A 24,897-nucleotide genomic window follows, 5' to 3' on the forward strand; every position below is an offset into this window, starting at 1 on the left:
AGTTTGCTCTTATAAAAAAACGTTTATATCAACGTGTTTTTCTTTTATCCAGATCTTTCCTGGAACAATAATCAAAATCTATCAGTAGTGGGTGTAGATAAGTTTCAACATTGTGTTGGAGAGTGTTGTTTTGATCTTTTAACCATATATAGAAAGTAATAGCTCCCCATCTTCGTTAGAAAACCTTATATACATCCACTACTGTTGTTTATTTACACACAAAAAATAAATATCAAAAAACCGTTCGGTAGTAAATTTAAATACAGCGTGTCCAGAAAATAATGCTCTTTTTTTCGGGACTCTTGTTTTAATAATATACATTATTTACTAAATTACAATTGTAACATGTTAGCAAAATTTTACGTTTTATACAATCAAAAATAATTCACAATTCATAGTTGATATTCTACATAAGTACATACAAAATAGACAGATATTTCTATATGCTGTATCTTTTAAGTAAGCTCTGCTTTGTCAGCATAAACGGTGCGCCTTTCTTCTATATCATAAAAACAATAACGTGTTTGAATAGAATGTAAGAACTATATATATGTGAAATGCCAATAATGCATAGCTGGCTTTGTAAATGTAAAAATACAAAAGCAGGTCAAAGGCCGAAAGGTCAGTTTATACTTTAGAGCTTTATAGATTGAGTTAATTAAGTCCAAAGGTGCATATAGTAATTGAACTGGTTTCTAGCAACTATAGGCGTTGCTAATAGGTGTAAAAAAATAATTTTTTTTTACAAAAATTGAACTACAATAATATGCAGCATGACGTCACAAAAAAATAAATAACAATAAATATCTAAAATTGTTGCTGATTCAGCATACAAATAACATACAAAACTAAACATCATTTATTAAAATTTCTCTTATTTCTTTAAATAATTTATAATAAAAACTGTGAGTCGAATCTAAAACGGTTTTAATGCCTTAGAAGTTTTTCACGTCTCATTGTAGAGATATGTACATGGTTATCAAACAATTGAGCAAATTCAAAGGATTTAGAGCCAGTTCTAGCTAAAGTGCCAAGTATTTTAAGTAATTCAACCTCTTCTGCTCTGGTAATTCTACCAGCTTTTCTATCATCCATAATGGTTACAGTTTTACCATTGTCTTTGGTTCCTATTGTTATATCTAAAGCTCGTCCCTCGAGATGTAATGAGTGATCGTTATGATGTAATGATCGCTTTGGATCTTTACTGGAGATGAATGCACTGATAATGACCAAGAAGTATTTACCTTTCCAATGTCTGCTCACTTTCTTTGCCAGTCTGGTAGTTTTCACTTTAGCAAACTATAAAATAGATTATGAGAGCAATTATCAGTATATTTCCTCTATGATAAGGGGATAATTAATGAAAAATCTTGTAGAGTGACGCGTTCATTCTCAGCTGTATATTATTTTCCCGTTTTATTAAGAACGCGTAAACAGGAAAATTAAAAGTAAGGAAAATCACAAAAGGGTCTGGAATATCCAGGCTGGGATGAATGACCGAAGGATAGAATTGAAATATGCCGGGAAAAATATCTTCGGAAAGTAGGATAATATAGAAGAATTAGGGCAAGGAAAATTTAAAAAAATTAATGAGCGGGAGAGACAAAGATTAGGTATCCGAGAAGTTGTTAAATAAGAATGAATTACGAAATTTCATACCTTCGTCATATAAAAGTCTGAAACGCCTGCATTCTTGTGAATAAGTATCATTTCAGGTTCCAACTTCTCTAGTTCATCTCGTGTTGCTTCTTTCACAAATTCATCACTAGCCCCTATACTAGTTTCATCTACTTGCCGTGGGCTAGTGATTGGATGTTCTGGATCAGTATTAAAGTCTGATAAAATTTTCAAAGGTGGTCGCGATTCTATTAACAATACATTGATGGCCAGCATACAGATACAGCTCATGAGTAACGTTGATGCCATCTCGATTAGTTGGTTAGTGCTTGTTCCACTCAATAAAATATTCTAAAATTTTTTTCAATGAATCTCTTTGGACACTGCACTGTGTTTGCATCTAAGTACTCCAAAGCCAGCAATATTTATACTGATTCTCTCGTCTAAAGAGAACAACAGGGAACTACTAATATAAAATGCAACAACATACACTATACTACAAACAAAAACAATAAAGAAAATATCCATTGGATAGCATACATGAGAAAACCGGCGATATTAAAATTATATAAACAAAAAAATCATCAGCCCACGTTTTTTTCTTGATATGAATTCACCAATGCATAGCATTACAACATTCTTCTTATATACGCAATGCTTGCTACGAAAGGGGCTCTTAAAATAGGAGGCTGTACATGCAAAACGGAAAGCTTTTCCATAACAATGGATGGCTCCTGGAATCTCTATATATGGATTCAGATGTTTGATGTTCGTTTTTAAAGTAGAAACTCCTCTATTTTCGGTATCTCAATTCTGAACAATATAATAGAACATCTCAAAGATAGATAATGAATTTCCTAAATCAAATGGATAAAGAAATAGCTGTTTTTTTATTTTATACTCTATTAGGGCTATTGTTCTATTCGTTAAAAACGTTTCTTTTTTAATCCACGAGATTGATATCTCCGTACAACACGTCGTGTGGCTTGATTTTGATCTGATGGATCCTCTTGCGTCCTGCCGATTGCCAAATCAGGAAGGAATTAAGCTCTAGTCTATAATATCGATGGTTCTGCTTTAGGTTGAGCTTGGACGTGAGACTTGAAAGCGCGGTCATGCGCTGTCACAAGGACTTTGATCGTATTTTCGGCCGCGTTTTTTAAGCCCTTTGACATGAAAATTTCATAATTGGCAATGTCTCATCACGGCGGTTATTTCATAATATGGTAAATAGTCTGTTGATTATATTTTCGGGGAGGTCTTTTTTGAAGCAGTTCTGATAGAACCTAGTCTCTTCAAATAGGAATGGTCTTTTCAAAGCAAATGTGGCCGACTCAGACAACATACTTCGAACGGAAGTCATCGTCACGAGAGTTGCTGAGAATTTGCTGAGAATATAACGCTAGTTTTCTGAACAAAATATCTACAGGTTCGAGCTACCATCAAATCAAAAATGCAAAGTTATGTACGTGAGTCAATGTTTTGAAGGACCTCTTTGTATCTTATTTCTGTTCTTTTTGTTCTTAATTACTACAAATGCGCGTTGTATCATAACTCCAGGTTTAACTCTCGGGTAATTTACGTTAACCTTTTGATGGAGGTGTCTATTAGAAAGAAACTAACCTTCTGCCCTTCCGCAATATACCTCATCATATTTCTAGAGATATATACTTTCCAGCAGAAAAGAAGGCGGGTATTGCAAAGATAACGAAAGCGTGAAAGACTTCCTGAAACCTCCCCTCCACCCACATGGTGGTGGATTAGCATTAATTAGTATGTGGCTTTTGGTTAACAAAGATAAATTAAGTTTAATTAGAAAGTTTGTAATTATATCCTTTACGTTTAATCTTTCCCAAAATGGCAACGAACTTCATGGAATTAGGGGTGATTAGAAGAACTCGCAGAGACTAAGCTTCGAAACCTACTAACTATACTTGACTAGTCCTAGTATCCTTTCAATCGATAATTCGATCGTCATGACAAAGAAAACTTCATGCTTTTTAGTATGATTAGATATCAATCTACCTATTTGTATACATCAACATTGATGGAGACTTTAGCCTCCCCACTTTTGAGCAAATGAGATTTTTTTCTCGAATTCCTAGCAAATTTTATCTCATTTTGAACCTTCAGCCTCCCTACTTTAACGGTTGTTTCGCCGGGCCTACTTACTGAAAATCCTCACATCCAAGCAAATTATTTCGACGATTAGCCCCCGATTAGCGTTCTTAGCAATCAAGGAATTAAAAGTTTGTAACGAATAGATGGATAATTACATAACCTCAGCCTAAAGTTACAAAACTTTATCTTGCAACCATTAGAAGAAGGAATAAATAGCCGAAAAGGCTTGTTAAGACAATAAATAGCCGAAAAAGGCTTACCAAGACACTTTAAATCATTCTTATTCTGTTTGCAGTATGGGATTGTTAATATTCACTTGATAGATTGAAACCCATCAAATGTTTGCTTTCGTTATGCTATGACAACCGTGAAACTGAACAAAATTTTGAATTAACCAGAGCTCCTCCTTCGTTGTCAGCTCTCATTCAGATGCTTAGGTATTTAGAAGGTTTAGAAATTTTTAACATAGCGTACTCACGAGTGCATCTTTTATACACCAACATCACGTAAACAACAAACAAAATTCCATCGTATTTTGACACATTCCTAAATCCAGCGCATGTTGCATAGAGGAAGTGCACCCAGCTAAGACGCGCAAGGTCGTTGGTTCAATCCCTGACCGGGTCATAATTGACTTCCCAAAAAATGGTACTTGGTGCCTCTCTGCTTGATGCTCGGCAATTAAGGGAAGGATCAAGGGTAAGTGGAGCAATCCAGAGAAAAAAAATGCCTTGCCTTCCTGTAGACAGCTATTGAAAGAGGAGCCTTCGGGTCTTAAATTCAGCATCATCGGAAAATCAAAAAACTTTCAACAGAAAAACCGTTTCACTTTGTCAAGTCATTGAACTTGAAGTAAAGTTTGAGAGAACTAACGCAACTTCAAGCCACATAAAAACCATTAAAACAAAACGGAGTGAGAACATGAAAGCATTTTTGTGATGAAATACGGAAAGGTCAATTAGACCAAAGGATTCTTGGCACGATGCTTGTTACTTCAAGGTATACAATCAGTAAAAAGGACTCTGAAACTCAAAATTAATCTTAAAAGCTGGCGGCGGCGTTTAATTGGACCTACCACAACGACCAAGTTCTTATTTATGTATCAAATTAAAAAACAACTTTTGGAAAAGTAATGATGTTTCTACATTTGTATATCTGATGACGGAAAAAAATACCTAATAGGCTTTAGCTAGCTTGGATACCTCGCATACTAGGCATGTTTGTTGTGTTATTAAGCCGCTGCATGTGTGAGGGATATGGCGCTTCTAATTAGAGTTCATTAAAAAACACTGGAAAAAAAATTTGGAAAGTCAATTTCCGATTTTCAAATCTCAATTTAATACCTTGTTTTTTGTCTGAGAATTATTTCTCTCCTGATGCCATTTTTAGACGCTTTAAGACAAAGCCGTGTGAAAAATCGAGATATGTATTTCATTTTTTTAAGCATACTTCATGCTGACAAGGAAAAGGAACTAAAATGCAACCATTTCAAATATAGACTTTTGTTTTTTCCTTTAGTGTATAATTTTAGACAAAATTTTAAGCTATATTTAGCAGAAAATATAAACAACTATTATACCCAATGAAAAGGTATTATTTCATATGACTCGTGATAATAATTTTCTGGCACTGATTTCTTTAGCGTGATGGTGTGGGTGGACTTAATCCGAGCTCTTTCACATTTTGCAAATGACCAATGCTATGATGGCATATAATGCTTGACATTGATCAGTACAGTAAGACAAAAAGGCAGTTATTCTAGGAAAAGTCCAAACTGGAAGAAGTTTTTATCTCGCCGTGGGAGAAACGTAGATTAAGAGAAACATTTGTACACGTTTTTTATAAGAACAAACTATATAAGAACATAAGACTTTGATGACCAAAATGTTAAGAACAAGTTAAGAACATTTTAAAGCTTTGTGGACTCTGAAACACCCTATTTCTAAGGAAATTGGACAAAAATACTCAGAAAATGATGAAGATAAGAACCTGTTAAGAACATTTTTAGGCTTAAAACTCCCAAGGCTTCGAAAATTTTGGATGTTCTTATAAAAAAAAACGCATATATTGAGTCGAAAAACATTTAACTGTAGAGATGATAAAAGCTATAATTTGAATATAATTGCATTTAAAAGGTTCAATATTTTTCTCACAATTTAAATTATTTGACAACGGGCATCATAAAAGCTATAATTTGAATATATTGCATGCAAAAGGTTCAATATCATTCTCACAATACAAGTGTTTAACAATCCAATACCACGGAGCAACATTATTATTTTCCACATCCCCCACTCTTGTGGTTATCCTTCCGAAAATCGAACTGAAAAACAGTCCACATACACCTACTCGATTGAATCTAAAACAACAAAATCTAGAACAGGATATCCGAAGTCCCAAACTAATATATTGAATATGGCTATCTTAATGCAGCGATTTTCTCACAGTAAATCACAATCAATATATTTTAATGCAGATAAGAAAAAATAAGGAAAGCGATAAAGTCTGGAAAAAGTTATAAAAATATCCGTTGATTTTACATTACAGTAGACAGGTGTGCCTACACCCCCAGTAATTCTTCAAATTTATTTTCAATCATTTGACTAAATATTACCTTCACAGGAACTTGACGTAATCTGAGGATAATAATATTCATGATATGCACCATTGCAATGTCTTCTGTCATTACAAAACGGACCCAATAGCTGATTGGTTGTAAGTGACGTAAATCAGCCAATACGTCACTTTCAACCAATCAGCTGTTGGGTCATCGGAAGACATTGCAATGGTGCATATCATGAATATCAAATGCTTTGGATTCCAGTTGCAAAAACCCTAGTATTAATAGTTGGAATCCTGAAGTTCTGCTCATCCTCCAAGGATGGAATTTTCTTTCAGAAATGGAAGCAAAAGATCTGTGAATCAGACTTATGACGCAAAGAAATTAGATACTCCAAACTAAAAGATATCTTGACAATGGAAACCCACAAGGCACAGAGAGTTCCCTTTATGGAGCTCAAAGTTATTAGATAAATGGACTTTCTTAACCAATCACCTAAAATCAACTTTGGTGTTCCAACAGATAAAACATGTTTATGTTTGTTTACCAATAGTGAAACAGCAAAAACGACATCTTGCACATCCATTATGTCTACTTGGCATTTTTTTAATATAAATATAGATGCCATATGCTAAGAGAATGTTGCCATTTTATAGTCCCACGCAAGTAGCGGAAACCGTATGTTGTTAATTAGTATAATCACCACAGGCTATTACGCATACTAAAGCGTGTTTTAATTCTTTATCTGATGAAGTTAGCAAGCTGTGGTGGTCAGTCAGGCTCTCATCTAGCTGAATATTAAAATCGTGTTCTATTTTTTTAACTTTTCGAATTTAATTTGTTTGTTTTATGGTAACCCATACCAACGTTATTTTAATTGGTCTTAAACATGAATTTTTAATGATATGGGAAGTCTTCTTTCATCAAAATTCAATAAAAAAAGCCCGCTTTGCCAATATATTTGACATCACCGAAAACCCCTAATTGCGTATTTCTTCGAGGAATTCAATTTACGAAAATTATGTATCACTTTTGTTTAAAACCCACCGAAACAGAAAGGAACTCCTGCCTACCCGAACCTAATACGTGATTAAAAATATGGAAGCCAACAATGCAATGCGGGTGATACGTGCACCATAAAACATGAAACGCAAATTACAATATTGTGATTAATCATTGATCGTATCAATACAGAATAGACTTCCTTCGATTGAATTACCGTCGTTTTGCATATAATTATCTTCCCCGCACTAAAATTAATAATCTGGAGTGGAATATTATCAAAAAAGAATTCGATTTTCGTCTTCTTCATTTTCCGATTTTTTTTGAGTTTTATCTTTATGACAATATCCCACTCCATTTTGTCTTTTCAACGAGCACAAAATCGCTACTTAATTCAAATTCTATCAAAAGTTATTGAGGTTTGAAAAAACGCTGCCAGCTAATTTGAAATAGTAGACTTTAGGATAGGATTTCGGGAAAGACAGACCATGAACAGACCACCAACACAGTTATTTGCAAAACATGTTAAGTTTCAACCTGGCATAAGTAAAAAAGGGAGTGGTAGTTATTTTTGGTTGCATGTTCATTCAATTTCCCGCATAATAAACCGGAAAAGTTATTTTAGTCTGTAAACAATGACCGCAATAGTCCAAATAGAGGTCGTTTATGAATAAATTGAATGGTAATAAAATCATGTGCTAATTACTGAAACTATTAATATGGCAACAGTGTGCTCCATACTTTAGAGCTGTTTGTTTGTTAAAGAAAGTAAGGTGTGGCTATATGGCCACCCATTGCGGTAATTATCTTATTGCTACTTAAGGAGACACACCGGTGCTTTTTTTTATATATACAGCACTCAATTGAAAACAACAATCTTTTCATTCTTGAAGAAATTTGATTTGTCATCGATTGTGTGACACACACAGAGTTAAGCATATCCTTTTCTTTTTCTTTTTTTTTTAAATTGCACATGAAGATTGAAGAATGAGTGAAGCAATTCAAAAAAAGAAGATAATATTGCGTTCATAGAGACTACATGGATAAACCTTTTTGTAGCTGTTTACGTTCTTGTTTCTAAAAAAATGCAATTCATTAATGGTTGCTAGAAAAGCACTTCGCCCTTCCTTTTTGGCACGGAAGCCATACAAATATGTGGTAGGAGTTTTGTTTTTGACAGGTCAACAATAATAACTCACGGTGGTGGTAGACTGGAGCTGTTAGTAATACGTGTAATACAGTAAGAGAAGAGAACAGGGAGAGAAGCAGACCCTCCGATATAATCGGACCAGGCCCTATCCCGGGATAGTTTCTTACCCCTAGATAGGGAAATCACAGCGCTTACCAGACATTGTACTCTGTGCTCGCGACACATCAGAGCCGTGTTGTATCGATGATGATACTCGGACAGTACGGGAGAACCTTGCGTTCTCGCAGGTACTGAACATATGAGTACCATCACCACACCACATTCAATGTCCAGCATATCTCCCCATACTCTTGATTGATTAATACAGTAATGTGAGAATTAAATGATAATAAGATGAGTATACGGGCTAATAGCAGTTTTCCTGAATTACCTTATCGGCCCTTTTCACGTCGGTCCTAATATAACGCCGGCCCTTATTCCCCCAGAGGCCAATTTTAGCCTTAAGCCAATTCGGGCCGTTAATAACGCCAAAATTTGTAAAAATGGCTACTTATGCTTCAAATTAGTAAATGATGTTTAAAATTTACATTAAAATGTCATGCTTCGGTAGTAAAATGTTGAAAATTCCATTCGAAATCACTGATTTTCGTGAGGTCTTAAGCCTGCTGTCCACTAGTGCTATTTTTAGTTATCGCGAAATGTTATCGCGAAACCTTATCGCATGTCTGAAGTTATTTTTAGATTTTACATGTCCACTATAAAACAGTGTAATCGCGATATAAAAATTATTTCCTCAAAACTTCAAGATGAGAGAGGAGGAAGGGCTACAGTTGGCGCTTCTTTCTTGCTTGCTTTTAAAACATAGGCAACGGAAGTCAGCAAAAGTGAAGAAGAAACGTAAAGTCTGGGTAAAGGAAATCTTTACAATATCGGCATAAAGTAAAATAAATCGTCTGATAAAAACCAGGGAAATCAGTGGATTATATTCTTACCTTCTTCCATTCCAAGATATTTTTCGATTTCACTCCAACATTTCTGCTTCAATGGTTTATTTTTGTGGTCGGGACGCGACTTGTCATACAAACATTTGTAATTTCTGACGGCTTCAGATAGTTTTTCATCTTCTTCTAAATTATTTTTCCCTCTTGGCATGTTGACTCAAAATACAATCACACAAGACCACACACCAAAAGTCAAAAATTCTCTCATGATATGAAGATGTTCTTATCGCAAAATGAATTTCTCTAGTTTTTTCTTCCCTCGCGTGTAATTTGATCTTATGTAAACATTGAAATAAAAGAAATGCAGGTGGTTCTATTGTTAAAAACTATCGCGAAACGTTTGTTTCGCGATTGGATAAAAATCTTGAGTGAAAACTTTTTCACTCCCTATCGCAAAATAAAATAACGCGATACACAGGTTTATTTCGCGATAGACAGTGTTATTTATAGCTCATCGTTTTGCGATAGCTAAAAATAGCCTAGTGGACAGCAGGCTTATAATTTTTAACTTCGAATCATACCTAAAATCCTTTAAATTGAGAAATAATGATCGAAAATTAACGCCACTTTTAGGTAAAAATTGCAAAATCTTGGCCATTTTTTCGCCAGCCCTTATTACGCCACGTGCCCAAAAATAACGCCAATAAGGGCCGGCGTAAAAAGGGCCGATAAGGTAGTTGTTTAGCATGCTACACTACGGTGATGGAAAAAAAAACACATAAGAAAATCAGTCAAGCAGGACAGTTTCAAAAAGCTCTGACAAAACAGAAATAAGAAAGTGATCAAAAAATTCTTCAAAAATGAAAACACAAAGTCCAATCTAGAAAAAACTATTCTACTACCTAACCACAATGGTGGATCTGCGAAGGGAGTTCAAAATCGGAGAATCTTTAAAAAAGGAGTGTTGTTAACATAAGACAGCTCTACGTCATAAATTTTGAGCCCCTCTTAGATCCGCAACTAAACCAGAAACCCACGCCATTTGATCAAGGCTTATTTAAACCCAACCAATAAAACAAAGCCATCAAATACACCAGAAATAAAAAAAAAACAGACAATGTCATTGACATCAAATATACGAATGACATTTTGTCATTACTTACTACGCACCATAAAGAAAACTACGAAAGAAAGAAAAAAATCGAACAAAGGGGAAGTGAGTGAAAAAAAATCGGAGTGTTGAATCACTTAGGCCCATACCCACGTAAGAGATAAGGTGAATCGACATTCAATTGCGATAAACGTCAACTGCATGATGTAATTTTGATGAATATATACAAAGTCTTGTTCTTTTAAAATCATCTTTGAAGATTTCCCTTACAACTGGTAATTATAAGTTTGATGCGCCACAAAACCCACGCTCCGCCAATAACCATAATTTGAAAAAATCGTGACAATATGCTCGTGGTAGGTATATTCAGTCTTCTTAAGTATTCAACGAGGATTGAATCAAGAAGGTTTAGTCCAATTAAAATCAACTAAAAACACGATATTGTGTGTCTGTAGGAGGGAAAGGCAGCTCATGATAGCTCACTGATATACCTGGCATTTAGACGACAACACATGTCGACGGAGGATAGGAATTCAAAACTAGCGACTGAGGATAGGAATTCAAGTTTTGAAACAAACTTTTTAACCCACGAGAGCTGTTTTCATTCGGGTCCCGGGGTTTCTTTTTAACAAACTGGTCATTTGATTGGTTTTATTGATTCGGCACATTAGAAAGCGATTAACTTAACGAAAATGAAGACAGTTAAAAAGAAACCCCGGGACCTGAATGAAAAAAAATCTCTAATATAATTTAACCCTAGTCACCCTTTGGAGTGATCGTTACATTTTAGAGAAGAGAATTAATTTTTTTTAATTATTGGTAGTAAGCAGGTTCAGACGAGGTTACATTTATTTGAGCCACACATGCTTTAAAGCTCCAAACACACGAGAGAGTTTTCACCAGTCTTTTTCTTATTATTCTGTTGTTTGTTTTTCAACATTTATGAAAGCGCTTGACTGAAAGACCATTAAAACCAATGAATATTTGGTGTATAATTTGGAAGTTCGTCTCTCATCTAATTAATGTTTCCTTGCTTTGACACGCGATATTTTTTTTTCATATAATGAGTAAGTTCTGGCAAACGGCCATTAAAAATGAAATTAATCGAGAAAGAACGTGGCTGGCTTAAAGCACCATTTAAGATAAGGAAGCGGATTAACTCACATTTTAATGTGTATTATTTTTAACTTATTTGGAAACGAGATTAAGTGATAAAGTCAACGATCTTCATTTATTAGGCCAGATCAAAAAGACGAAGCCGACGCTGATGAGTAATGCATTAAAAAAATCCGAAAATAACTTTGTGTTGGATTTTAAGGCATGAACGAAGGAAATCTTTAAATTGAAAACAAAAAAGGCTTGTTTTAAAAATTGGGACATTCCATTTTATCTCCATACAGGGGGTGGACGAACATTTCCAGGGGGTAACCTAAGAAGAATTTCCAGGGGGTCTAAAGGAGTGCTTTTTTCATTTTCCAGGGGGTAAATAGTTATTCTAAAGTTGCAGGAGATAAAAGACAGGTTTTAGTTCGTCAACCGTCACTTTAAAGTATAAAAATAAATTTTTCCGGGGTTTTTTTTTTACAAATTTTTCCATTTTCCAAGAATTTTATTTTGACTTAAAAAGGTTCGTCCACCCCACTGCATGGATTTTTAATGGAACAGCCAATGGGAGAGGTTTGTACGTTTTTCTGTATTAGGAATGAGTTTGGATAACATCAGTTAACTTTTGAACTTGAGGACAAAGAAGATTGCACAAACCTACAGCAATGCCATCAACAATCAATGGCTTAAAATATGAGTTGACAAAAATCAAACAAATAACTGTATAATCGATAAAAAACATAATAATTCAGACGTACCCGCAAAATACTTCGAGCAATTCATCCAGTCTGTTATCATATGAGCGCCTCTTGTTCTCCTCTTTTCCATTGCATAATACAACACTCATCTGTTTCAACCATACCAAATGTGCCTTTCAGAATTTCTAAAACGTAAGAATCGGTGCTTAAATACATAAACAGTAGCCTAGTCAAAAAATTAAACTTATAGTCATTAATATAAGGAGTTATCGAGAATCATAGAGCCAAAAATTAGGCATCTAAGACGATCAGCATATTCAGGTGGCAGCTGAATACACGTTTTTTTGTTTATAAGAACAAACTATATAAAAAGAACATAAGGCTTCGATGGCCAAAACGTTAAGAACAAATTAAGAACATTTTAAGGCTTTGGGGACTCTAAAACACCGATTTCTTAGAGAAACGCACAAAATTACCCACAAAATGGCGAAAATAAGTACATGTTAAGAACATTTTTAGACTTAAAACTCAAAAAGTTAAGAACATTCGAAGGCTTCAAAAATTTTGGATGTTCTTAAAAAAAAGTGTAGCAAGGACCCTGGATGATAACAAGCTTCAGTGCACTTGGCGGAGTGACTGAAGGTTTGTACCTATGGCTAAAGTACTGTGAAAGTGGTAGTAAAAAAACAAAACGCTGAATTAAAAAAAGCAAATATAAATAGTTTATACCGTTCACATATTTTTCTGCAATCATTTTCTGAGTGGACTACAAGTCTTCTATCTCCAAACACCAATCTCTCAGAGACCATTATTTATACATTGAAACTTAACTGCAAAGTGTTTTGCTTATGGTCAATGACAGCAAAGTGTTGTTCTTGTTTTTTTTTCTAGTTTTTTTTTACCAATTGACTTTTTGGTCTAAAAGGGAAAAGAGGACGATTTTCATCGCTTTAACCTGAGAAAAACATTTCAAAACAATACGGTTGACCTATGGGAAGAGGGTGAAGAGATATTTGACCTATCGAGACATGAAAATGAAGATGATGGTTCAATCGAAACTTCGTATCCGATATTGTTCGAGTTGACCTCTATCTAGAAACTTTTCGAAAAAGCCTCCTGAATGACCTGACCTAGAGTGACCTGGCATTTCTTGATTCTTTACAAAGTACAAGCCGAAACGTGACCTTTGAATTTATTTCTCAAAACATTGGTTATCCTTTTACATAAGAGAAGGAAAAGAAGACTCTACAATGTTCGATTGACAGCCAGATGCCGACATTACCTCTATTTCCATACGTGAATAAAAGTATATAACATTACCAAAATAGATTTAACATTGGGGTAAATACGCTCTAGACTCAATAAATTTCCGGCTAAGCGCTTCTTTTAATCTTAGCTGCTCTGAAAACAGAGTAGAGTTAAATATATTGAGAGTCTGGGAAAATTTATGCCGGGTCTCGTTTAGGCAGTCACCGGTTTTAAGGTAGTAATGCTAAGTCGTAAAGGTTTTGAATGGTAAATAACAAACAATTATGAATATAATATATCGGGATGAAAGATTCTTTATGTATGTCACATGTGAGGCAGTATAGAATGACAATAACCTAATTGCAACTTGCCGGTTTCATGAAGTTCCAAATTTAGAAAGTATTTTGGAAACTGAGGAAAACGATTATTTTTAATCTCTCAGATGTTATAAATACATTCTTTATGTAATAGACGCTGTTTTGATGTTGGGTCCGGTTGACTTCACTATAGATTTTACTCCTTTAGCTTAGATTGAGTAGGTGTCTAAACAGGGGGTCAGTCTGGGTAGAAAAATTTCTCCCCCACTTTAAGGTTTTTGTATTGCATGGGATTAGTATCATTGTGTGGGATGGATTCATTCAATAGGAATAAAATGTGCCTCAGGCAGTGTTAAGCAGTAAACAAGAAATGTAAGAATGAATGTAAGAAAATGATATCTGTTGTGTGCGAAATAACAAGAATCCCCTCTCAAGATGTCTAATTAGTAGTATGGAGATCTGAAGGGAACCAATGGGCTTTTCCATTTAAAATCCATACAGGGGACAACCTTTTCAAGCAAAGAAATAATTCTTGAAAATGTGAACGCTGGACGAACTAAAACCAGTCTTTTACCCCCCCCCTGGAAGTTTTAGAATAAATTTTTGCCCCCTGGAAAAATAGAAAATCTTTCCTTAAACCTCCTGAAAATTCTTCTTTGGATTACCCCCTGGAAAATTTCGTCCACCCCCTGTATGAATATAAAATGGAATGGCCCAGTTTTTGCGAGAACTAATTTTGGTGAATTTTGATTCGCCTATATGTAAATTAGTTCTCGCCAAAAATGAAATACTGGACTACTACCCGCTTCAAATTCAAAAAACAAGTTGATTGTGTTAAATTCAAATCTTTTTACGATATTTTCCTTGTACAAAAACTCTTGGTACATTTTTTTCTTCTTTCACATTGACAGTCCTTTTGAATACATAAGTGTTTTGCTCGATTTCAAATCCATTCGATTCGAATAATTCTTTCGTTTCGTCTATAAAAACAGAACATTAAAATTCATTGATTGTACAATGTTTTTATACAAGGGAAATTAGTGGGTAGAATTGTCAATAAAAACACCCCATTCTCACAGACCCACTTGGACCCTTTCCAACTGGAAAAATTGGTCAAAATATCGTCCCCGGTGGAAAACTATCCTCCAATGTTTGTCTCTACTGAAAATAGCCAAAAAAGCAACCCTCACTGCAAAATATTATGCTATTTTCCATCCCCACTGAATTTTCCGACTTGAAAACAAAAGAATTGAAATCCCCAGCCATAAAAAATATGGGAATGTTAATCCCCATCGAGTTTCAGCCGTTTTTTTTTTAATCCCCACTGGCTGAAAAAATCCTATCGGGTCTGTGAGAAGGGGGTGTAAAAAATATAATGACATACGTGGAGTCAATACAGTTCCAACGTCAACGAGGGCAACTGATTTCATTAGTTGGGTACAACAACAAACAAAAATCAATTTTTCACCATCATGATGCTTTGAAACCTATGGATCTTTTTTTCGTTTTTTTGAAACAGTATCTTTTTCGATTTTACTATGGCATCTTTGTTAAGGAAGTTTTTTTGACAGTCCGATTCATTATATTCATGACCTATTCCCTATTCAAGGACTCATACATAGTAGCAGAGTAGCTTTTGCCCGGCAAAGATTGAAGTTTTGATTGAAGATTTTCGGTCCTCATAATTGAAAAGACTGCGACCCCTCCTCTTAATTTCGGTAAACATTCTAAACATCCTTTATCAACTCCTCGACTTTCCAGGTCTTCGAGTGATACTACCTGCGATCGAATTGCGGACCTGCGAAACGTACGTGAGAATAGCCTTATGACTTTCAAAATGACATTCAATTAATCGGTGAAAATCGATGAAAAGGCTACAAATTTTTCACACAAGAATTAAGGATTTCAGACTTACCACATGAAAAGAAATACGACCTAGTCCCATCTTGGCGCACATACAAATGTTCGTCCAGCTTATGACCAGGAGCAAATCGAATCATTGCGTGGTCATACAAACCATAATCACGAAATATTATCAAACCACCCGGTTTAACGACCTAAAGAAGAAAATCTGAGTATTTAAGATTGAGGGGGTATGCTTTGTTATTGGACTAAGACTAAGCTATACCAACCGTCTTTAATTGGAGTTCTTCTAAAAGTGGTACTCGCAAACCATTACAACTTTGCCTAACAACAAATGGCGCTACATCACAAGTAGTCATAGTAAAAGTAAATCTAGCACTTTCGATGCATTACTCTCGGGTACCTAATAGCCGGGGGGTTTGGAATAAGCAGGGGGGGTTGGAAAAAATCTCAAAAATTAATAAGCGGGGGGGGGGGGCTGGAATAAAAATGTCCTGGATGGAAAATTTTCGAAAAGGAGGCTAATACAGCAGAATTAGGGCAAAAGAGGGAACTTTCAAAAAAATTTCCCAAAAATCAATAAGCGGGCAGGTTGGAATAAGAATGTTCTGGGTGGAAAATTTTCGAAAATTTAATTGACTGATGAGCAAAAGTATCAAAAAACACTGATCTTGTTGATATATACCGCGTGCGCCACAAAAAAGTTCTCTCTTTAAAAAACTAATTTTCTCGAAATCTAATTTGATAGGTCGATTTTCAATGTTTTCGAGCACTTTCTGAAAGTAACTTTTTTATTCAATTGAGGATAACTTTTGATCTAATGAACCGAATTTAATAAATGACAATCCAAATTTAAGTTTATCTTTCTTCTTTCCAATGAATTAGGAATGGTTCTTTTAAAATTTTGAGATTTTTTTGTGGCGCACCCGGTACTGTACCTTTGAAACATTTTTAATGACTTCATCCATTTGTTTGGGTATAATAGCAGACATTACAAAGAATAATGAAACGATATCAACTGACTGCTCTTCAACATTCTCCAACAAATCATCTTTGGTGATGTCACATTGGAAAGCTTTACATTTCTTTTCATTGTAATTGGGATTTTTCTAAAATAATGATAAATAAATTTAATTGCTATTAACAAACTGCATTTTAGGAATCAACAAATTCTTGAACATTTTTCGAATGAGTTTGTTTACATGCTTTGAAATTACCGGACTGCCCATAGTCTTGTTATACCAAGGAAATCCTACAAAGGTCCTGAATATCAGGGAGTATCTAATTTGAACAAAAGACAACATGCAGCTCAAAGTTTTTCGAGACGAGTTAAGTAAAAAGACAAAAATATAAAAAGACAGTGTCAGATCCTACTAAATTTCAAAAATGAAACGTTCATGCTACTGATTATTAATCTACAAGTTCATAAAGCACCACTCCTTTAAAAACTAAATGGATGCTGATAATATTGTAAAACAACAAGAGAAACCAGAAGAGATTCTTTTTGACCAAACAAGACGTCACTTAAAAAACTCACACTGAACAACAAGGAAACACTACCTTACCTTGACAAACTCAACTGCTCTTGGTGAGAAATCACAAGCCATGTAGAATGGTCTTCCATTCTCTTCCATCAAAGGGAAGACAGTGTTACCACAACCACAACCTACTTCCAGTATTCGACTTCCATCTTCCTAATTGCAAAGAAAAGGAAAAATATCCATTACACGAGCAAGTCAAAGTGGCTTAGACTAAGCATATCTACTATCTTAGTGGATTAATTTTGGCGGGAATTTAATTTGGCGAAGTAGGGATTCGGGGACACTAAAATGGGAGTCTGCTAAATCGCGTAGCGTGCCACGCGTGCCAGCGTGCCATCGGTTTTTAGGCGTGCCAGCGTGCCATGCGTCGTGCCATGGCGTTGCCAACGTGCCACGTGCAATTGTCTCGGCGTGCCAACGTGCTAGCGTCCAACGTTCTTGTCGTGCCAGTGTGCCATCCAAGCCTACAAGTTTTGGCGTGCCAACGTGTCCAAATTTTGGCGTGCCATCCAAATTTGCCATCCAAATTTGGCGTGCCATCCAAATTTGGCGTGCCATCCAAATTTTGGCGTGCCAACCAATTTTGGGGTATCCTTTTTCCGGCGTGCCATCCAAGTTTTGGCGTGACAACCAATTCCGGCGTGCCAACCCAATTCCGGCCGGCCAAAAAATTCCGTCGTGCCATCCAAGTTTTGGCGTGACAACCAAATTTTGCGTACTTTTTCAAATTTTCAGAGTCTTATTTCCATGAAACATTAATTGTTTGGCATATTTTGAAATATACACTTAACTACGGTCTCTTCAGGGTTAAGGTAGGCAAGTGAGCGGAGTAAGAAAAAGGAAAAAGTCAAGAAAAATGATGACTTCTGAAAATTACTTTAGCCCTTGGAAAACTATTTAACTAAGCTCCTTATTTTTGGCTACAGCTCCTGACCACTTGATTTAAAAAGGCAAAAACGGTACCGGTAAACTCATGAGCTTTTTGGCCATTTTGAAGTTTTAGGTTTTCAAAAAAAAAAATTTCCAGAAAAAAACTTTTTCAAAAGGTTTCAGAATGAAAAACTTTTTCAATTTTTTAGAACAGTAGCGTGACAGGGGGTGAAGAAAGATCGCGTATGAGAGTAGATTTAACGTCAAAGCAGTTACCTATTCGTGACATAGAAACATCATTACTATGTCGTTTAATCTACTCTCGGATACGTAAAAGCCGGGGCGCTATAATTAATTTTTCGAAAATTTTCCATTCAGGATATTTTTATTCCACCCCCCCCCTCGTATATTACGTTTTGACATCTTTTCCAACCCCCGGTAGGTACCTGAAAGTAAGCCAATGTTGCTTCATCCTTTTTTACTTATTGTACAAGACTCCAAAACTGCTCAAAACGACTGAAAATGACATAACATCCGGAGGGTAGTTTAACGTTGTTTGGAGCATTTAAGATAAACGCTTTTTTATATAAGAAATATCTTCTATAAGAATATCAGGATGAAACTCAAAAGTCCAAAACTCTCAATAGGATTATTTCTCATGTTTGTAAAATAGTCAAGTGCAAAAAAGTAAGAACATGTTAAGAATAATTCACCCTCAATTTTGGCAATTTCTTAAGATACTTTGACCGTCATCCAAAAAAGTACACTACACGTTTTTTTATTTATAAGCCTAACGCGAATAAGCATAACAAAAGCTGGGGATTCTGGCTCGAATACAATGGATTTATTGTGTTAGAACAATAGAAAATTAAGCATTTAAGCATATGTCCAGCCTCAGCTTAAATTACCATATGCTCAAGAAAAAAGCATAACGCTAAGTATCTAAACATATATTATATATAAAGCTGAAATGAGATTTTGCTTTGTCAAGAAAATGACAGGTGACTACTGCCTTACGCGTGGAAGAAACAGTGTATCTCCTCCAAAACTTTAAAGTTATGTAATGCTCTGTTCATATAAAAAATGAATTAATAAAATAATAATAAACGTACTACAATTTTCATATCTCTAAAACAGCTCTCTGGAGCATTTAATGTTTTCATTGCATGACAATCTATATCCTTTGCACCGCCAGCATCCTATTGAGCATGAGAAAACATCTTGTTGTAAATTGGTGTATACACCTCATATTTGGTGATAATGCCATTATTTACATAATTCAAGTGTCATTACATAAAATAACCTTGAAAATGCTTTCCCACTAATTTTGAGGGAGTCCATATTGGGGTCCACAATGGGGTCCATATTGGGGGGGGGGGTCTAAGTTGTGTCTCTTCTCCCCCAAGCTTTACCGAAATTTCGGTAAAAATTCGGCCGAGCACGCCGAATTTGAATGGCACGCCAAAATTCGGATGGCACGCCGAAATTCGGATGGCACGCCCAAAATTCGGATGGCACGCCGAAATTTGAATGGCACGCCGAAATTCGGATGGCCACCCGAAGTTTTAATGGCACGCCAAATTTGGATGGCACGTTGGCACGCCAAGGCACGTTGGCACGCAGGCACGCATGGCACGTAGGTACGCTGGCACGCATAGCACGCTGGCACGCGTGGCACGCGATTTAGCAGACTCCTAAAATTGATGAAAGTTATTATAATATACACTAAAAAGGTTTGATAACCTAACACTTTTTGCGCTAAATTTAGCGGGGGTTTAATTTGGCAAATGGCTGATCTTTGAAATTTTGCAGGGATTTAACTCGCCAAATTTAATCCACTTAAGGTATCTAGTATCGCTACAAGTATTTCTAAAAGGTTGATGCCCCTTAAAGTCAACTGATCGGGAAGCTTTTTATTTTATTGCAGCTTTTTAATGACAACACGTGAATCTTGACTAACATATAAATAAGATAAAGATAATTCTACCGGTACTCAAAACTTGAGAAATATCAATGTAGGATATATTTCAATAACTTATGAGAAACCTGTGTAAGCTAAGACATGAAAAAAAATAATTTATCGAAAAGAATCAGGTGTAGGTATATAGGGTTACCTACTAGCACTAACAAGCTCTGGGACTCTCGGGGATCCATGACGATCTTTGAAAAAATTAGTTGAATTTCTCTTATAGAATAGGTCCCAATTCTTTTGTGCTTCCACTTGGAGTTTGTTTTGCTTGAATGACGATACCAGATTGGTATCTTTCTCTAGTTTTTCCTTCTCTGCATCTGTTAATGTTCTTTCTGTAGTGCTAACCAGCTGATCAAGATTGCATGGATCCATTCATTCATATTATTTTTTATGAGGGAATTTTACTCCTACAATATAATTTTTTTTTCTTTGAGCATCCAGAAGGATCTGCTCTATGAGAGAAAGAAAGAAATACAGTAATGTAGATGTGAGATATGAGTCCACCGAATGCATTCGGGATGGGTCCTACCCACGAAGGAGTAGGAATCACGGTGCTGACAGACACTGCGACTTGACAGACACGAGCTGACAAGCCATGGCGTATACCATGACACTCAAACGACACTAGGAGAGCGATGCTCACGCGAGGCTGAACCTTATGATACAGTAATGTAGGAGCTATTTACCTTTTATTTTGCAAAAATGTGAGAGCTTTCTTCAAAGATGAAGAATAAAAGGTAAGATTTTGCTTTGCTTCACAGTCAAGAGAAATCATCGACTGTCAATAAAATGGTTAAACTGTTGCTGAAAAACATTGACTGTGTCCAAAATCAATGTTTTCTGACCTAGCAGTATTTCGCTGTAAAAATATATGCTATTTGGCCTTAATTTTGTGTCAGATCTGCAAAGTTACTGAAATAGCAACTTTCTTGGCCATTTTGAACAGGATGGCAAAGATAGAAGTCCTAAAAATACCATTTTTGTGACCAAAACCTACCAGTAAATCACTTCAGGCTCAAAACTTTTCTTCGAAAAAGTTATAAGGACAACAAGTAATCAGCCAAAAGTGCTTCCAAACACAGTACACTAAGTTTGAAGTCCTCTAAAACAGTTGATAGATATTTTTGGGGAATGTTTTAGAGAATCAACATAGTTAATACCCCCCCCCTTCTTGGGTCCTTGGATTGATGAAACCCAGACAAGGGGCACAGTGGGTAGAAACCAGGGGTCATACACACATTTGGCTATAGATTTTGATCTAGATGACATGGAAAAGCGTTGTTTTTTTTCAGATTTTTACACTTTTTCACTAATTTTACAAGAAAAGGCTTTAGAATGCTTAAAGATCCTAAAACTGACGGTTGGAAAGGGAGAAGCAGTAAATTTTGAAAACATCTCCAGAGATTGAAATCTTTATACAAAACATCACTGTTGTCTTGTTGGAAAAAAAAGAGAAAATATTTGGCAAATCAACTCTTTTGTTAGGGCAACTATTATTCTTGATCCATACTTGAACACTCAAGAGGCATTTGGCTAAAAAGTAAGTGAAAGAGTCACTTCAAATCTCACTTCAACCCTTACCTAACGTCAAAACATGCGCCAACCGTACTATTGAATGATTATCCATTAGGGCACAGATTTTTCATTCCTCTCCGGAGGATCCTACGTAAATGGATGATTCTTAAAATGCGTAAATGATTATCTTACCCACTGTGTTACACAACTTCGACAAATTTCAGCTACAACAAACATCAAAAGTGAACCCCCTGATACTGACGAGATAACTCAAAAAATTACGAAACTAAAATTCAATAGAGCTTTCAACGATATTGACCCAGCTCTACTAATCAAACGGCTCGATCATCCAGTTATGCTTCAAGTGATACACAGAATGTCTACTAACCTCTGGGAAAATCGGAAAATCTTGATGTCCCGACTGCACTGGACTGCATTCCGTTTGCAAGCCATATGGAAAAGGAAAGGATCCAAAAAAGACCCCGAAAGTATCGTGGGATAAGTATTAGCTCAACCGTTTGTAAGTTCTTGATTGAATTAATTCTCGATCGACTTCGTCCTTGGTACAAGCTACAACTAAGCGAAAAACAGAATAGTTTTCTGAAAGATAGGGGAACAACTGAAGGAATAAACACAATTAAACGGATCCAACAGATTACTGATCGAAAAAGACAGTCCTCTTTCTCCCTCATCTTTTTAGAACTGGGCACGACGTGTCCCTAGAGAGAACATGAAGGTTTATGAAAAAGGAGAAGCTGATGAAGAGCTTTATATAAAAGAATCTTTAATCATTAGGGATTTGAAACCTGATTTAAATAAAACGGTATCTTCTTATCCTCTAGAGCTTTTTTGAATAATTATATGTATGCGTTTAATTATGTAAATTTTATAACCTATAATTACTAGATGTGCTTTTGAAATTTTGATTTATCAACACGTTTTTGCTTGTAAGCTAACATTTGCTTGTGATCTTGATAGAAGTATCGAAACGTCAAGAATGAACAAAATTTTGTTTTTCGTCTTTGCTTTTTTTTTGAGAATAATCTGGCCCAGAAGAAAGTTTTTTCCAATCAAAAAATTGCTGTGCAATTAAAAAGTAATAAATATCCAATCAAATGAAGGTTAAGCGTTTTCATCCAATCGGAAAGGATTTTTGACAATCCAACTATTTATAAAATTCCCGTTTTTGTTTGAGAACTTAAAGGTTTTGTTTTTACATAAGTGTTTCTGTTTCATATCAGACACATTTTTTCATATCAGGACAGTGTCTTGCTATTGTTATATTATGCTTATATAAGCAAAAAAATGTTTTTCTTTTCCTCTTTCTGACCAATCTTGCTTCACATCTGTGTCAATTCAATGTGAAAAAGCTTGTAAATTAAAATTTATGAGTAAGCAAACGTTATCACTCTTATTTAAAAACAAAACCTTTAAGATAAGAAAAAATTCAACCCTTAAAATCATCGATTGAAACAAATAAAGATGGCGTTAATAGGGTGACAGTTTAAAGACCGCTTGTCATCTAAGGTGCTGAAAATCTCATTAATGATTGCAAAAAAATAGGGTCAGTCGTAACCATCACCATTTGATCCCAATCAAAAATAAACCCCTTTTTTGTGACATTTTTACTGTCAGCCACTAAATTGACCATAACTTGGGAAAATTATGTGGCTTACACTTAGGATTGCTTTGATGGTTAAGCTGAGGAAATTAGCTAGATCTATGCATAAAGGGCGAATTTTTGTGGCTTACTTAAAGGAGAGCTACAAGCAAATGAAGTGTCGGCAAAAAATGTGGCTTACTGGTCATGTGGCTTACCCTACCAAGAAATTTTGAAGGCTGAGTTCTCAATAATGGAAACAGTCAGAAATATACTCTCTTTTCAGCATTGCCAGCAAAGGGCTAATTTCTCATTATCTGCACTGATTTGTGGCTTACAGTTTGTTAAGTGGGCAAAAAAGTGGCTTACACAAGGCAAATATAGGTGAATAAGTGAATATAGGTGAATAGGTGGAATACAGGTGAAATTTTATGTCTCACATTTTTTAAGGTTTTTGGCACTCAATCATTTAGTAAAGAACTTTGAAGAAAGTTATACTGCCTTACAGATGGACTCTAAGAGGAGGAGAGGATACAGAATTTACTGTAGTTAAAGTTCATCTGTAAGGCAGTATAACTTTCTTCAAAGTTCTTTTCTAGGTCTGTGTAGTATCTATAATGATAAAACAGTACAAAGGTATGGAATGCAAGAAGAGACTTCCCTTCAAAGATCAATTGCAAATAATTTTTAGCATTTGAAAACAATGAAAAACAAGAGACTTAGCGTTTTTCTTTAGTGGTGAAATTTCTTGTCAAAAGCCTCATTTCACCTGTTAAAAGAACCTTCAACTTCTATGCTAAGTACCCCCACTTAATTTTCTCTTAGTATTTCCTCTGCAATAATGTTAAAAACATTAGAATCAATTTGATTTGATTTAGGGTTTTGCAACAAGCATCAGCCAAAGTTGCTTCCTCGTTACCTGTTGGGGTCTGCTATTTCTGTCTCTGCGACCCTAATTTGCCCTAAAATTCAGTGAAAATTGTGTCCAAGACTTTGATATTGCAATCTAAGACATTTACCATGGTCTGGAACCACTAGGAAACAGTTTGGAAAATTTTGATAAAGCTGGATGCCTGGTTGCTAGGGAAGAACAATGCGTTGCTAAGGGAAAAACTGGTTAAGTCTTGATGACTTAAAAATATTTTCGAAGATAAATTGTGCAAAAATGGTATTGGAGCACATGGGTTTGATTTTAGAATTGGGTAATATGGGCAAAACACTTACTAAAAATGGTTTATTTCATTGGTGGAACTTAGGGCCATGGCTTTAAAAGCTCATTGAAAATACTAAAAATTGAGCGAAAAGCTATCTTTAACCGCCATTTTAGGGCGTGGCCTTAAGTGTCACATGGAAATTTTGAATGAAAGTTAAAGATGACCATAAAAACTTCAGAAATATACAAAAATATCAATGTGACACTTGTGGCCAAGCCAGCTAATTGCTCTCAAAATCTATTCAAAATTAGAAATGTTGTGATTTCAGGCAATGATTTCTAGCTATGGGGTCAAAAAAATTTTCTCGAAATGCCATTTTTTCAAAGTACCCATGGATTTCTTCCAGGAAAATATGTTTTGAAATGAATCTTAGGCTTGATCATGTTTAAAATTGCTCTTGAAGTCAAAGATTTATCAAAAGTGCACTTTTTTGGGCAAATTGGCCCAAATTTT

The 24,897-nt window shown here is 35.4% G+C and overlaps 2 protein-coding genes across 4 annotated transcripts in view; both read right to left on the reverse strand.

Annotated features, from left to right (window-relative positions):
* LOC136824142 (uncharacterized) overlaps nt 1-13,222 on the reverse strand; it is a 54,683-nt gene extending 41,461 nt beyond the window's left edge. For both annotated transcript variants that reach the window (XM_067080308.1, XM_067080306.1), the window contains exons 1-2: nt 13,034-13,222; nt 12,365-12,489 (exon numbers count right to left, since the gene is read on the reverse strand). In XM_067080308.1, coding sequence (XP_066936409.1) covers nt 12,365-12,453 — 89 coding nt within the window. In that variant the 5' untranslated portion in view covers nt 12,454-12,489; nt 13,034-13,222. The remainder of the gene's footprint in view (nt 1-12,364; nt 12,490-13,033) is intronic.
* Nucleotides 13,223-14,698: 1,476 nt separating this feature from the next.
* Nucleotides 14,699-20,569, reverse strand: LOC136824153 (tRNA N(3)-methylcytidine methyltransferase METTL6-like). 2 transcript variants are annotated; one of them, XM_067080319.1, is made up of 5 exons: nt 20,262-20,569; nt 17,298-17,426; nt 16,671-16,841; nt 15,785-15,926; nt 14,699-14,849 (listed from the first exon to the last, which is right to left on the reverse strand). In XM_067080319.1, the coding sequence occupies exons 1-5, from the start codon at nt 20,295-20,297 to the stop codon at nt 14,710-14,712; spliced, it is 618 nt and encodes a 205-aa protein (XP_066936420.1). In that variant the 5' UTR covers nt 20,298-20,569; the 3' UTR covers nt 14,699-14,709. The 2 variants fall into 2 exon arrangements, with proteins under 2 accessions (XP_066936420.1, XP_066936421.1); XM_067080320.1 differs by having other exon boundaries at nt 17,298-17,415; nt 20,258-20,563.
* Nucleotides 20,570-24,897: the final 4,328 nt, after the last annotated feature.

The sequence above is a fragment of the Clytia hemisphaerica genome, unplaced genomic scaffold (genome assembly GCF_902728285.1).
Source record: "Clytia hemisphaerica strain Z4C2 unplaced genomic scaffold, Clytia hemisphaerica genome assembly, whole genome shotgun sequence".
Taxonomy (NCBI): Eukaryota; Metazoa; Cnidaria; class Hydrozoa; order Leptothecata; family Clytiidae; genus Clytia; species Clytia hemisphaerica.